A 15,383-nucleotide genomic window follows, 5' to 3' on the forward strand; every position below is an offset into this window, starting at 1 on the left:
GGACATGGGTTCGAGCCCTGGTCCGGGAAGATCTCACTGGCTGCGGAGCAACTAGGGCCGTGCACCACAACTACTGAGCCTGTGCTCTAGAGCCCGAGAGCCACAACTACTGAGTCAGCGTGCCGCAACTACTGAAGCCTGCGTGCCTAGAGCCCGTGCTTCGCCACAAGAGAAGCCACCGCAATGAGAAGCCCGCGTACCACAGTGAAGAATAGCCCCCGCTCGCCACAACTAGAGAAAGCCCGCGTGCAGCAACAAAGACCCAACGCAGCCAAAAATAAATAAAATAAGAATAAATAAATTTTTTTTAAAAAGATGGGGGAGACCAAGGCCCAGAATGGTTAAGAAGCCTGCCTAAGGGCACACACAGCTAGCAAGAGGGCTAAGCAGAGCTCAGACGCAGGCCGTCTGGTTCCAGGGTCCACGTGCAGCTCTGTGCTAGGCTGCTTCCCAGCACAGTCGCAGCAGCCCTGGGATCCCTACCACGTCCCTGTTTTGCAACTCAGGACACTGGCTCATAGAGGCAAAGTGACTCGCTCAGCGTCACACAGCTGGGATTCAAACCCAGGTCAGGAACATAACCTGGTATGCAAGAGGCACTCAGTAATGAATGAGGGAATGAGTTATAACTCCATAATCCAAGCTTTTAGCCGCTGTGACTTTGAAAGGATCATTTCTCCCTTACCTCCAGCCTGACCCTCTAAGCTTCATCCCTATGTGGAAAGGACTTGGCCCTGGACTTCCTGTGCTGTGTGAACCTGGACTGGCTCCCTCCCTCTCTGATGATGTAAATAATATGGTTTTAGTCCACATTAATTGTGAGTTCAGTGTGCCAACCCCAGCATTAAGTGCTTTGCCACAGAACACCCTAGGAGGTGGGGACGTTATGATCCTTTTCTCCAGATGAGGAATGGGAGGCTCAGAGAGGGATAGTCACTAACCTGAGATCACACAGCGAGTAAATGATGAAGCCAGGTGTGCCTCATTTTCGACCTTCCCCTGCTCTGCTATGCATCACAGGGGGCTGGGCCCTTTGAAAACTACATTTCCCAGGCTCCCTTTCCTGCTGTTTCCTGTTGGAGTCTGCCAATGGGAAGCACTGATGGGAGATTGACAGGTGGGCGAGTGCAGGGGAGAAGTCAGGGCATTTCATCCTCTCTCTTTCTGCTTCCAGTATTGCCTTGGTGGTGGCTGTGTCTCCTTTGTGTTTCGAGCTCCCATAAGGTAGCCCCTAACTCTGTGATTCCTAAATCCCATCAGGGAGCTCTGGCTGTGGGCTCTGGTAACACCACTTCCTGCCTCTGCCCTTCGGGCCTGGGGGTGGAAGTGACATAGTGCTGCTGTTAATTGTCTCACTGCTCCCAGCTGTTCCTTCAGTTTTCCCTACACCTTTGTAGTAATCTCCCTGTATTAAGTTCCCTCTGTTGAAGGACCTGGCAGGGACTCCATTTCCTGTCCGGAAACACCTGAGGTTCTGTGGTTGGGCTACATTGCTGTTACCTTTCCTGTTCTGCTTCCTTTAGGGGAACAGGGAAGGGACCTGAGCTGAAGGCATGGGGATCCCACATGTGTGCACACGCATGTACAGACTCACTCTTCATCGTCTTCACAGCCACCTTGAGGATGGAGTCATCCTGGTTGAGCTGGCCTTCCATTACAGCTCCAAACTCTCCTGTGGGGGACCAGAGAGAGATGCTGATCTCAGCGGGGCACCGTAGGGACTGCATTTCCTGTGGTTGGGCGGGGGTGGGGAGGACTTCATGGCTCAGGGAGATGTGTGCGTGTGTGTGTGTGTGTGTGTGTTATGAGGGGACTCACCTTCTCCCAGGGTCTTCCCCAGGGCCACCTTATGCCGGTCCACCATCACATCCCGCAGCTTCTCCTTCAGCTCTTCACTGATGCCCAGGCTGTTCACTGCATGGGGGGTAGGGGTAGACAGAGCCATGGAGCAGGGCTGACATCCACATGACGTTCGCCAATAGGGATACAAGCGTGCTCATTTTATTGCGCTTTGCTTTATTGCACTTTGCAGATATTGTGTTTTTCACACATTGAAGACCCGTGGCAACCTTGTGTCGAGCGAGTCTAATCGGCGCCATTTTCCCAGTAGCATTTGCTTGCTTCGTGTCTCTGTGTCACATGTTGGTAATTCTAGCAATATTTCAAAACTTTCCATTATTTTTATATTTGTTATGATGACCTGTGATCAGTGATCTTTGATGCTACTACTACAATTCACTGAAGGCTCAGATGGTGGTTGGCATTTTTCAGGAATAAAGCAACTTAAAATTAAGGTATGTACATTGTTTTTTTTTTTTTTTTTTTTTTTTTTGCGGTATGCGGGCCTCTCACTGCTGTGGCCTCTCCCGCCGCGGAGCACAGGCTCCGGACGCGCAGGCTCAGCGACCATGGCTCACGGGCCCAGCCGCTCCGCGGCATGTGGGATCTTCCCAGCCCGGGGCACGAACCCGCGTCCCCTGCATCGGCAGGCGGACCCTCAACCACTGCACCACCAGGGAAGCCCTGTACATTGTTTTTAAAGATATAATGCTATTGCACACTTAGTAGACTGCAGTATAGTGTAAACATAACTTTTATATGCACTGGGAAACCCCCAAACGTGTGTGACTCGCTTTATTGCGTTATTTGCTTTATCGTGGTGGTCTGGAATCAAACCCACCAAATCTCTGAGGTATGCCTGTATACCCATTGTTAAAATGCTGAAATACTTCTGCATTCATTCAAAATTAGCTAATGCCCAGAGCAGCCCCCGGCCCCACCCTAACTTCTCCTCTAAACCCCCTGTATCTTCCCCCAGAGCAGCAACTAAAGGGTTAGAGCCTGGCACATAATCTTGCACCAGTGGGCACCCTGATTGATTAGCATCCTGCCGTACCAGTTGTTAAAAATATTTCTTGGGGCTTCCCTGGTGGCGCAGTGGTTGAGAATCCGCCTGCCGATGCAGGGGACACGGGTTCGTGCCCCGGTCCGGGAGGATCCCACATGCCGCGGAGCGGCTGGGCCCGTGAGCCATGGCCGCTGAGCCTGCGCGTCCGGAGCCTGTGCTCCGCAACGGGAGAGGCCACAGCAGTGAGAGGCCCACGTACCGCAAAAAAAAAAAAAAAAAAAAAAAATCTCTTAACTGTTTATTGAAGTATAAACTGCAAAAATCATAAGTGAGCAGCTCAGTGGATTTTCACAAACCAGACACAACAGTGTAACTAGCACCCAGGTCAAGAACAGACCATGACCTGCCCTCTCAGGGGAGCCCACTTCCCTGACTTTTCTTACCTCAGATTAGTCTTTTCTGTTTTGGGATGTTATAAACATGGAATCACATAATATGTTCTCTTTTGTGTCTGGCTTCTTTCACTCAACACAATGTTTATGAGATCATTGTAATGTAGTAGTTGTGTGTAGTTGGATTTATTATTTTCACTGCTGTGTAGCAATCGTTTTCCAACTTATTGGTCTCAGGACCCCTTCACATTCTTAAAATTATTGAGGCCTGAAAAGAGCTTTCTTTTATGTGTGTCATCTATACACCAGTATTTATTGTGTTCCAAATGAAAACGGAAAGATTTTTTTTCTTTTTCTTCTTCTTTTTTTTTTTTGGCCTCGTGGCACAGCATACAGGATCTTAGTTCCCCGACCAGGAATCAAACCCACGCCCCCTGCAGCGGAAGCACAGAGTCTTAACCACTGGACCGCCACTGCCAGGGAAGTCCCACGGGTAGATTTCCAAAACACAAGCACATGTTCAATCAATCAACAGAACGATGACATCATCACATATTAGGAAGCCTCTGGAAAACTCCATGGAGTGCTTGAGAGAGAATGAGAGTGCGAAAGGGCAAAAGATGTCTTGGTGTTAATAGGAAAATAATTTTGACCTCCTGGACCTCCTGCGAAGGTCTTGGGTACTCCCGGGGACTCAGGTCACACTTTGAGAACTGCTGTGGCACGTTATTCCATTAGATTACTGTGACCTCCTCACTTCCTCTTCCTTCTCCTTTTCAATAAATATCTTTCCCAGCCCCTTCTGGTGTCTCTCTGGGGCCCTGGCAGTCTTCCCACTGTGTGCTAGGAAGATACCTAACTCTGTCCCTTTTCTTTCTGGATCTGTTTCCCCAACTGGAGAGATTAAGAGATTGGACTGGATGGCCTCTGAGGTCCCTCCTTAGCTGGAACCCTCGATAACGCTACAATCCTCTGAGTGTCTATAGTTCTAAGATTCTATGATTTTTAAGATCCTAAGGGTCTATAGCCCTGGATTATAATTTTTTAGGCCAAGATCTATTCTACCTCTCTCACATTCTTTAATTCCAAGAGGCAGTTAAGAGGATGGACTTGAGAACGAAACTGCCTGGGTTTGAATCCCAACTCTCCAGCTTCCAAGCTGTGTGACCTCCAGCAAGTTACTTAACCTCTCTGTGCTGCAGCCTCCTCATCTTTGAAGTGGGGCGGGGGGATAACGTACCTAACTCATTGGATTTTTGTGAGGATTAAGTTAAGTGACATGTGTAGAGCACTTAGAACAGCACCTGTCACAGAGGAAGTGCCAGGGTTGGCTGTTATCATCAGCATCATAATCATCTCATCAGCAGCATCTTTATCATGATCATCATTATTATGTTATTCTAAGATCCTATGGCTCTAAGCTTGGTCTTTCTAAGATTTACTATGTCTAAGATTCAATTATTCTAAGGTTGTATGTGGTTCCACAATTCTGTTGCTCTTAGGGTCTGTAGTTCCAACATCCTAGTATTCCAAGGCCTTCAGAAACTTTTGGTTCATGCATCTGCAGAAGCCCAGCAGGCCCAAAGTTCTATGTTTCTTATCCCAAACCCAGGCACGGAGGCATGGGGTTCGCTTACAGGTGGCTTCAGTGGTCCGACGGCTGTAGGACTTGCGAACACGGTACCTGACCACCAGCTCGCCCCTCTCCATTGTTGGTTCGAACACCTCTCTGGGGGGGGGGAATAGAGACGAGCTGAGGGCAGGGAAGAACAATGTGGAACCCCCTCCTTCCACCCACAGTGAAAGCGAGCGCCATCCCCACCCCGAGGCCTGCCCGCCCTCCCCTCCAGTGTTTGCTGAGCAAGTCTTGGACGGCCACCTTTTGCCTTCCAGTCACTCCCCAGAGCCTTGCCCTCACTCTGGTTCTTGGTAACCTCTCCTCCTGCACCAGCCTCCTCATGTTCTCCCCACCTCCAGCCCCTCCAGCCCAGTCCATGTCGGCCTTCTGACCCACGTGGCTCCAACTCACCCATAGCGGGTCTCTTTCTTCCGCCGGTGGACAAGGAACAGGGCCAGGATGAGGACACAGGCGGCAGCCACCACTGCTCCCAGCAGTACATACCACCAGGGCCATGAGAAGGCAGGGACTGGGGGTTCACTCACTGTCAGGGGGTATGCAGGACAGGTCATGGTTGAGGTCTTTGTTCCAGCTCTCTGAGCCCCAAGGGGGTGATGTTGAAAGGAGGCAGGTGTGGATATATTTGATGAGGCATGTGACACGTGCATTCCCCTATCTGGGGAGACTGGGCTGGGCTGGACAGGGCATGCAGTGGATACAATAGGAGTGGATGTTAAAGCAAGAGTGTGAAACTTGTAGGATGAGTACGGTAAGTTAAGAGTGGGATGGACAGGGACTTCCCTGGTGGCGCAGTGGATGAGACTCCACGCTCCCAATGCAGGGCACCCGGGTTCGATCCCTGGTCAGGGAACTAGATCCCACATGCATGCCACAACTAAGAGAGACCGCATGCCGCAAATGAAAAGCCCACACGCCTCAACTAAAGATCCCGCGTGCCGCAACGAAGACCTGGCGCAGCCAAGATAAAAAAATCAATAATAATAAATAAATATTAACAAAAAGAACGGGATGGACACTGGGGGATTGTGTGATGCACGTGGAAGGAGTGAGAGACCTGTGCAAGGTGGGCCGTGCAATGTAATGTGAGCACGGGATGGTTGTGAGTAAATCTCAGGTGGTGTATGGGTGTGTGATACGTGTGATGATCGTGCAAGGAGGGGGGACTTGGGTGTGGAAAACCGATGAGTAGGGAGAGAACGCACACAGTGTAGGACAGGTGCGCGAGGCATGTGAAATGAATATGCAAGGAGTTTGAGGCTCCAGGGACCAATGGCCAAGGAATATTTTTGAGGAGGAGTGTGTGATGGCTATGGATGGGTTTTATTTTTATTTTTATTTTTGACCACCCTGCGCCTTCTGAGATCTTAGTTTCCCAACCAAGGATCGAACCCAGGCCCCTGGGAGTGAAAGCACCGAGTCTAAACCACTGTACCACCAGGGAATTAAGGGTTTTTGTAAAGCAAGGGATGAGAGTCAAATAAATGTGTAAAGGGGCATAGTGTGCAAAGGAGTGTATAAAGAGTGTCAAATAAGTACTGGAGGAACTGGGATATGTGAGGATTCGAGGAGTATTCAAGGAGTTTTAGATACAGGAGGAGCAGTATTGGTAAGGATGTAACTTTGGTGTGAGGGGAGTGTGCAACAAGCGTGCAAAGGGCACGGGAGGGGAAGATGAGAAGCATGGGATGAATGGAAAGGGTGTGCAAAAAGGTGGGAGTGTGTAAGGAGTGGAGGATGGGTATGTGCTGAGTGTACCAGGAGTTTGGTGTGGGTGTGTGCAGAAAGCGGGCATGGGTTAGGATCGGCTTGGGGTGAGGAAATAATGTGGAAGGAGTGTCGAGTGAGTGTGCAAAGAGAGTTGCAGAATGTGGGATCGTGTGGACTGAAAGGTTTACAGCGCTTGCAGTGTCGGAGGTACAGTGAGAGTGTAAAAAGTATGCAGAGTGTGTGAATGAGAAGCGTGGGTGTGCATTGGGTTTGGGAGGCACGTGTGAGGAATGAGGGGTTACGATGGGATGAACGTGAAAGGAGGGTGGGATTAGTGTGGAAAGGTATGCAAAGAAATGCAGGAAGGCATATAAGGAATGTGGGTTGAGTTACAAGAGGGGCTGTAACAGTGCTAGGAGGGTACAATGGGTGTAGGAGGAATGTTTGAGAATTGTTGGAGAAATATTTGAGAAGGATGGATATGAGGGGTATAACTCACCTGTCTGTTCATTTATCCATCTATCCACCCACCCACCTACTAATTGATTCATCCAGCCAACTGCCCATCCATTCATCCACCACCCATCCACTCATTCATTCATTCGCCATCCACCCATCAATTCATCCATTCACCCATCCATCCACCACCCACCCACCAATTCATTCATCCATCTACACATTCATTGATCCACCATTCCATCCACCCATCCATCCACCACCCACCCACCAATTCATTCATTCATCCATCTACACATTCATTGATCCACCATTCCATCCACCCATCCATCCACCACCCACCCACCATTCATTCATTCATCCATCTACACATTCACTGATCCACCATTCCATCCACCCATCCATCCATCCATCCATCCATCCATCCATCCATCCATCCACCATTCACTGAGTACCTACAATGCACCTACAATGCAGCCACCTCCATCAAGGACCACACAAACCCAAGAAGTAGAGGATCAGAGTGATGAGTTTGAGAAATATGCAAGGGATGTGCAAAGAGTATGTGTGGTGACGGGGTCCTCACTGGGCAATGAGGGAAGGGAGGGAGAAGAGGCGGGTGCGAAAGTCCTTACCCAGCTGGTGGATTGGCTGTCCTTGTCCTGTGAGGAGAAAGGATAGAGGGAGGACATGCTCAGAGAGGGCAAGACTGGTAAGACAGGGGTGAGGGAGTGAGGCTCCCAGTAAGGTTCCAGGTAGGAACAGAGCCTAGACTGGGGTAATGCTCAAAGGTACAGGGAGCAAGTCACGGGCATCTGGGAGAGACGAGGTCCCTGTGGGTAGGTTGAAGGGGGCTGAGCACGGCTTTGGAGTTACCTGGGCGCCACAGCACCAGGGGCACAGGGAGGCTCCAGGGTCCATCCCCTGCGGCGGTGTAGGCTGCCACGCACACCGTCAGGTTGGGCACAGAACTGTCCCCCCGCAGCTCCAAGGTCACTTCGCGCCTTAGCCCTACGTCCATTAGCACCTAGGGCGTCCAGACGTGGCATCAGAGTAGAGCTCCAGCCCCTAACGCTTAAGCCTTCACCCTCAGCCTCAACTCCCCATCTTTCTCAAAGCCCTCTCCTCTCTCCTCATCTCCAGTCCCTCATCCCCTACCTCTTCCCACCCTTCCTCTCTCACCCCCCATCCCATCCTCTCCTTTCCATTCTCCATCCCTACACCCACTAAAATAACAGCTCCACCACGACTGGGACTCTGTCTTATTCACTCCCACGTCTTCGAGTCCTATAGCATGATGTGCAGAACACGGTACTTGTGTTGAAGAACTGAATTCTCATCTTTTCACCCTCATCGCTCCATCCCCTTCTAACTCCCCACCCTCTCTCCCACCCCAGGGTGCTGCTTGCTCAGATAGTACCTTTGTGCCAATTAGGAAGAGGCACCCCTTCCTCCAGATGTTATGCCACTATCTGCTGTAAAACCGTCCTGGTAAATATAGGTCTCCTGAAACGCTTTGCATGTGATTCATAAACAGCCATCCCTAACCCTCTCCCGGACCCCTTTCACCATCCTACAATGTGCTCTCCCAGCACGGTGTGATGGCGTCCTACCCGACCTGCTCGACTGTCCACGCCTGTCCCGTCATCTTCTCCCCACCACTCCTCCCTCCTCCACAGCCACTCCTCCCCAACCTAGCCAGCAGCACCCACCTCGGGGGTATCCTGACCTCGATAGGCCAGTCGGTACCCTAACAGGGTGCCCTGCAGGGGCGCCCTTGGCTCCTGCCAATGCACGAGGGCTTGGCTCCCATTCCGTATGGCGCTAACGTTCTCAGGAGGGCCCAGGGGCACTGGAGGACAGGGAAGAGGGGAAGCTGGCATCCCCACCTCTTCCTGACCCCCACCGCTGTTCCCAGGAAGTAGGGGCAGGGTACAGAGGGCATGCACGTGGGCAACTCGTGCAGGCCTCCCATAAACAGAAGCACAGGGAAGAGGTCCAGGAGAGGGGCCCGTGTGCCAGGCTGAGGGTTCGGGGACCAGGCAGGAAGGAGACTGAAGGCACACGGGTTAAATGGGTGAGAGGAGATGCCGGGGATCATAGTGAGGTACGCAAGGGTCAGCGGGGCGGTGAGCGCCGTCTCCTGGCCACCAGCCCCTTCTTACCTCCCTCCGGTGTCTCCACAGGGAGCCAGTGGGTCCAGGGTGAGGGGCCCTGGCTACTGACACACGCCACCCGGATGTGGTAAGGGCTGTGAGGATGGAGGTTGCCCAGCCGCACTTGGTGAGGCGGGACAGATGCTTGTAAAGTGAGGGGTTCCTCTGGGGGGTCGGGCTCTCCCAGCCAGGTGCCCACCCCATCGTCTGACAGCACAGCCTGGGGAGAGAGGGGCGTGTGAGGACAGGGTGGCCGCGCGATCGCTGGCGGTGCTCACACAACCTCAGTGGTGGTGATCCCGCTGTGACGACACAACTTTGCAAGGATGCGTGTGTGTCACAGCTCCATGTTAGTGCAACATGGGCCCCTGCGTTTGCAAAGCGAGGAGACCACCCAGCTGCACAATGTGGCTCTGCCATCACTTGCAAATGCCACTTCTGACAAGACTTTCCCTCTCTGAGCCTCAGTTTCCTCATCTGGAAAATGGGGGCTTAGAGGAGCAAATGCCTTCCAGAGTTGCTTAAAGATTCAGTGTAGGACAGTTGCACAGTGCATGGCAGGTGGTCAGCATCAACAATAATGACAATGACATTCAACCAAAGGCAAAAGCAATGTCCCACAATAGAAGTCAGAAGAGGGAATTCCCTGGTGGTCCAGTGGTTAGGACTCCGTGCTTTCACTGCCGTGGGCCCCGGGTTCAATCCCTGGTGAGGGAACTAAGATCCCGCAAGCCGAGCGGCTCCGCCAAAAAAAAAAAAAAAAGTCAGAAGAGTGGGCATCTCTGGGGGCTGAGGGAGCCTTCAAGGGAGCTGAGAAGTGTCTGCATCTTGACTCAGAGGGAGGTCACATAGGTTAAACAATCTAGGTGTACACCAAAGATTATGCACATTATGTATGTTATACCTTAATTTTAAAAAAAGAAAAGCCTTGGGACTTCCCTGGTGGCACAGTGGTTAAGACTCCACGCTCCCAATGCAGGGGGCCCGGATTCGATCCCTGGTCAGGGAACTAGATCCCACATGCACGCCGCAACTAAGAGTTCGCATGCCACAACTAAGGAGCTCACGAGCCGCAACTAAGACCCGGTGTAACCAAATAAATAAACAAGAAAAGCCTTTTACAAATCTGAACTCATTTGATCCTCACCTCAGCTTTGCGTTGTAAGTATGTGCTGTGTTTATGCCCATTATGCGGATGAGGACATTGAGGCTCAGAGAGATGGAATCACTGGCCCAAGGACACCAGCTTGTCACTGATGAAGTCGGGACCTGAACCCCATCCTGTCTTCAAAACCCATGCCCTACCGACAACAAGAACGTCCATCTAAGAGCATCAGTAATAGTAATAACACTTCTCTTCTGTTCAGAGAGGCAATGCAGCTTAGCGCTGAAGAGCACGGATACTGCATCTGGTATTCAGATCCAGCCTCTACCACTGCCTCGCTCTGCACCTCAGTTTCCTCATCTGTAAAATGGGATAACAACAGCGTCTCCCTACTTCGCAGGGTTAACCGAATTGGCTCTCGTAAGTGTGTAGAAGAGCGTTTGTGCGTGTCGAGAGTTTGTCATTATTATTTTGTGTGTGTGAGGTTGTCTTGCTATGAGTGTCAAACTCCACACACCCTGCACAGCGGCACAGGCTGCTACACCCACCTGGCTGCCAGGAGTGGCCCAATCAGGATGGCAGGGGCCACGGCTGGGGAAGACGTCTGTATGGCCCTTCCCCACAACCCGCCACAGCCACACAGCTCAGGGGTGCTGCCTTCACCCAGGGGAGCAATCAGGCGACGTCACCAAGCCACACAGTGTGTTGGGAAGTTTACTGCTTAAGGCTCTAAAGCCAGATTCCTTTGGGTCCAAATCTTGGCTTGGATATTATTTGCTGTGTGATTTAGAGTGAGTGTCTTAACCTCTCTGGGTCTCAGCCCCGTCTCTGGAAAATGCGCTTCCAAGAGTCCCTCCCTGTCAAGGTGCGAGGTTTAATGAGACGATGCACGTGAACTGACTTGCACAGCCTGTCAACAGCTAAACATTTTTAGAGTGCCAGCTGTGTCCCAAGCACCTTGCCAAGTACATTCCTGGATGAGCAAATTGCCTTCTTACCACCACCCTATGGGGTCAATTTCTTTTTTCATTCCCATTTTACAGATGAGGAAACAGAGGCCTAGATTCAGCAGCTTGCCCAAAGCCGCACAGCCCCCGTGTGGGGAGACAACAGCATTGCAAGGCCTGGGGAGGAGATGAGCAAACTGTGGGTAGCAGGATGGGGGGAGTAGGTCTCCATGCCTGATCTCTGACCCACAGTGACTGACCAGAAGGGGAACCTCTTCTGGGACAAAGGGGACGTGGATGCAGACAGGCAGGCTCCCCCTGCCCACTCCTACTTCTCTTTTCCCTGGGAGGGCTGTGACCTCCCACTTGAATCCTTAGCCCATGCACAGCAGGAAGTGAGACCTGGAGGGGGAAGAGGGCACACTTCTGCTTTCTTGGGGACACTGGATGGATGTGGGTTGCGGGTACAGTTGGTGCCTGACCTGGCATTTGAGGTCTTCCCAAATCAGCCTGGCCTCTGGGATTTAAATGGTTTTACCCTTTTTAGCCATTGGGGAAGGCAGGTCACTTCCCCTCTCTGGGCCTCAGTTTCTTATCTTGAAAATGGGAAGATGAACAGCCACTACTTTCTGGGGTTAAAATGTCAAGTGAATGTGAGGTTGTCTCCAGGTCCAGGGTCTTTCTAATAAGAAAGGCAGCTCCCGTTTAATCAAGCACTGGCTCTAAATGGTCTTTAGGAGGTCGGGAGCGCCCTTTGGGTTTGGCGAGACAAGGGTTCGAATCCCACGTCTGCCACTTCCTGTCTGTGACCTTGGGCAAGTTGCTTAACTACCCTGAGCCTTAATTACTTCATCTGGAAAATGGGTGTATCCATAGACCCTACCTCACAAACACTCGAGGGGCTGTGTGAAAAGCTGTAACACAAGGCGCAGCACAGAGGTGACATTCAATAAAAGTTGGTCATTTTCCATTATTGTCATCTCCCATCGCAGACACTGTCCCATCCTCACTTAAACTCTCAAATCTCAGAGAACTTCAGGCCAGAACTGGATCTCATATTCAGAGATGTGTGTTGGTTTGTTCTTCTTTTTCTTTTTTTTTTTTTTTTTTGCGGTACGCGGGCCTCTCACTGCTGTGGCCTCTCCCGTTGCAGGGCACAGGCTCCGGACGCGCAGGCTCAGCGGCCATGGCTCACGGGCCCAGCTGCTCCGCGGCACGTGGGATCTTCCCGGACCGGGGCACGAACCCGCGTCCCCTGCATCGGCAGGCGGACTCCCAACCACCGCGCCACCAGGGCAGCCCTGGTTTGTTCTTATTCTAGAGTAGGAGCAACTTCAGTGCAGAAGGCTGGGTCTAGCTCATCTCAATTGTTAGGTATTCTTCCAGCAAACATTCCCTAGTCGATGTCTGGCCCTGCGCTTGGCAATAATAGGGACCCCAGTGGTGGCTAAACCAGGCCAGCCCTGCCCTCCCAGAGCTCACAGTCCAGGGAGAGACAGACTCACCCCCAGACAGTGACAACCCAGGGTGGTCAGGGATGGGACAGGAGAAGTACAGGGCTGTACAGGGAACCCAGTGGTGACTCTGGGCCCTGCTGTCTCGGGGTTCCCATTCCAGCTAGAGTCAATATCACTAACACTAAAAACATGAAAACAGCCAATAGTGTTCTTTTTTTTTTTTTTTTTTTTTTCGGCAGTGCCACATGGCTTGCGGGATCTTAGTTCCCTAACAAGGGGCTGAACCCACGCCCTCCGCAGTGAAAGCGCAGAGTCCTAACCACTGGACCACCAGGGAAGTCCCCAAAGCAGCCAATAGTTTATTACACATTTCCAAAGTTCCAGATACTATTTTAAGTTTGTTAATTGCATTCATTCGTTGAATCCCCACAGCCAGCCTATCAGGTCGGTACCACCATTACGCCCATTTTACAGATGAGAGAACTGAGACCCAGGGAGGTTGTGTCACCTGCCCAAGCTCACGCGGCCAGCAGCTGGTGGAGTCAGGATTTGAACCCAGGACATCTGGCTTAACCCAAGGCTCTAGTGCTTCTCAACACACGAATGGGTGGGAAGGGCTGGTTTCCCAGGGAGAGGATGAGGGCCTGTGGCTGTGGATGGAAGGAGGGCTGAGATGGAGGTGAGGAAAGCCTGAGGTCTCACCTGCAGGGTGCAGTGGGTGAGGGGATAAATGCCGCTCAGGCCTGGGGTCCAAGCCACCTCCAGCTCCGTCGGCTGGCTGGAAACCAAGCGGAGGTCGCGGGGCCGCTGGGGGAGCACTGTGGACAGAAGAGGGGAGGAGCTGACCCCTCGCCCAAAGCTCCCCACCCTGCCCTCGACCCCAGCTCTGACCTTTGACCCCAACCCCCCACCCTCTGACCCCCAGCTCTCCAGCTCCCTTTCCTGTCACCTGTGATGGTGGCCGTGCGGGATGTGGTGACCCCCTTGGCGTTATGGGCTTCACAGGAGAAAGAAGCAGTCTTGTTCAGGCCTGGGGAGTCATATGAGGGAGGGGTCCAATCAGAAAGGGGAAGGAGGGGCTCCCGGGCCACGCTGAGCATTCCCTCCACCACGCCCTACCCGACAGGGTCAGTCTAGCACCCAGGGGCACCTGCTTGAAGGGAGATTGTGGGAAAGGGAGATAACGCATTGGGAACACAGGCCTCCATCCCCGAACACAAGGCCAGCTAACACCCCACCCCAGAGACACCCACACAGATAGAGACACATGCACACGTACACACACAGACACATACACTCAGAACCACAGACACACACAGGCACACACACACTTATGCACAGAGATACACATACATACACAGACACACAGACGCACAGAAACACTCCTACTCACACATAGACACACCAGACGCACGCACCAGCACACACAGTTACACACACAGACGCACACAGAAACACACAATCACATATAGAAACGCACATACTCGGGGACTTCCCTGGTGGTGCAGTGGTTAAGAAACCGCCTGCCCATGCAGGCGGAACCTGGACACGGGTTCCATCCCTGGTCCAGGAAGATCCCACATGCCGCAGAGCAACTAAGCCCAGGCGCCATATTTACTGAGCCTGCGCTCTAGAGCCCGCGAGCCACAACTACTAAAGCCTGCACGCCATAACTACTGAACCCTGCACACCTAGAGCCTGTGCTCTGCAACAAGAGAAGCCACCGCAATGAGAAGCCCGCGCACCGCAACGAAGAGTAGCCCCCGCTCACTGTAACTAGAGAAAGCCTGCGTGCAACAATGAAGACCCAACGCAGCCAAAAATAAATAAATAATAAATTAATTTTTTTAAAAAGAAAGTAATCGAATGTGAGGACACAGTGAAAAGCTGGCAGCCTGCAACTAGACCCTGATCAGGCCAGCACCCTGGGCTGGGACATCCAGCCTCCAGAACTGTGAGGAATAAATGTCTGCTGTTGATAAGCCTTCAGGGTGTGCTACTTTGTCAGCTTGCACTGACTGAGACAAATTTGGGGTCAGAAGTCTCAGGTTCTCTGATTCCCAGCCCTGGCATTCAATAGCTGTCGGACAAGACTTCCACAGGGCTGCCCCTGGGCTCCTCATCAAAATCAGAATGAGTACAATGGCCCCTGCCAACCTTACAAGGTTGGGGAAAAAACATAAAATGAGATCATTGCACAAAAGCATTTTATATGCGTTAGAATACGGGGGGGGGGGGGGAAGCTGGGGCGAAGTGAGAGTAGCATCGACATATACACACTACTGAATGTAAAATAGTTAGCTAGTGGGAAGCAGCCGCATAGCACAGGGAGATCAGCTTGGTGCTTTGTGACCACCTAGAGGGGTGGGATAGGGAGGGTGGGAGGGAGACGCAAGAGGGAGGGGATATGGGGACATGTGTATGCGTATGGCTAAAAATAAAAAAAAAAAAAAAAAAAAAAGTAATCAAAAAAAAAAAAAAGAAATGCACATACTCATACCTAGACACACACAAACACACAGACGTACACACACACATATACACACAAGAATAGACACAATCACACTGCGCCACACAGACACCTGTCTCGAGGCATACACATCTGATACACACTTAAGAAACAGGCCCTCATTGGGAGGTGTTTGCTCATTGACAAGCTTGGCTGCTACCAATCCC

At 51.8% G+C, this 15,383-nt stretch overlaps 1 protein-coding gene across 1 annotated transcript in view; it reads right to left on the bottom strand.

The window, feature by feature from the left end:
* AXL (AXL receptor tyrosine kinase) overlaps positions 1-15,383 on the bottom strand; it is a 32,339-nt gene that overhangs the window by 9,783 nt on the left and 7,173 nt on the right. The window contains exons 5-14 of the mRNA XM_059045316.2: positions 13,657-13,737; positions 13,410-13,525; positions 9,208-9,418; positions 8,755-8,894; positions 7,919-8,069; positions 7,678-7,704; positions 5,270-5,402; positions 4,878-4,969; positions 1,819-1,914; positions 1,595-1,672 (exon numbers count right to left, since the gene is read on the bottom strand). Coding sequence (XP_058901299.1) covers positions 1,595-1,672; positions 1,819-1,914; positions 4,878-4,969; positions 5,270-5,402; positions 7,678-7,704; positions 7,919-8,069; positions 8,755-8,894; positions 9,208-9,418; positions 13,410-13,525; positions 13,657-13,737 — 1,125 coding nt within the window. The remainder of the gene's footprint in view (positions 1-1,594; positions 1,673-1,818; positions 1,915-4,877; positions 4,970-5,269; positions 5,403-7,677; positions 7,705-7,918; positions 8,070-8,754; positions 8,895-9,207; positions 9,419-13,409; positions 13,526-13,656; positions 13,738-15,383) is intronic.

The sequence above is a fragment of the Kogia breviceps genome, chromosome 18 (genome assembly GCF_026419965.1).
Source record: "Kogia breviceps isolate mKogBre1 chromosome 18, mKogBre1 haplotype 1, whole genome shotgun sequence".
Classification (NCBI taxonomy): domain Eukaryota; kingdom Metazoa; phylum Chordata; class Mammalia; order Artiodactyla; family Physeteridae; genus Kogia; species Kogia breviceps.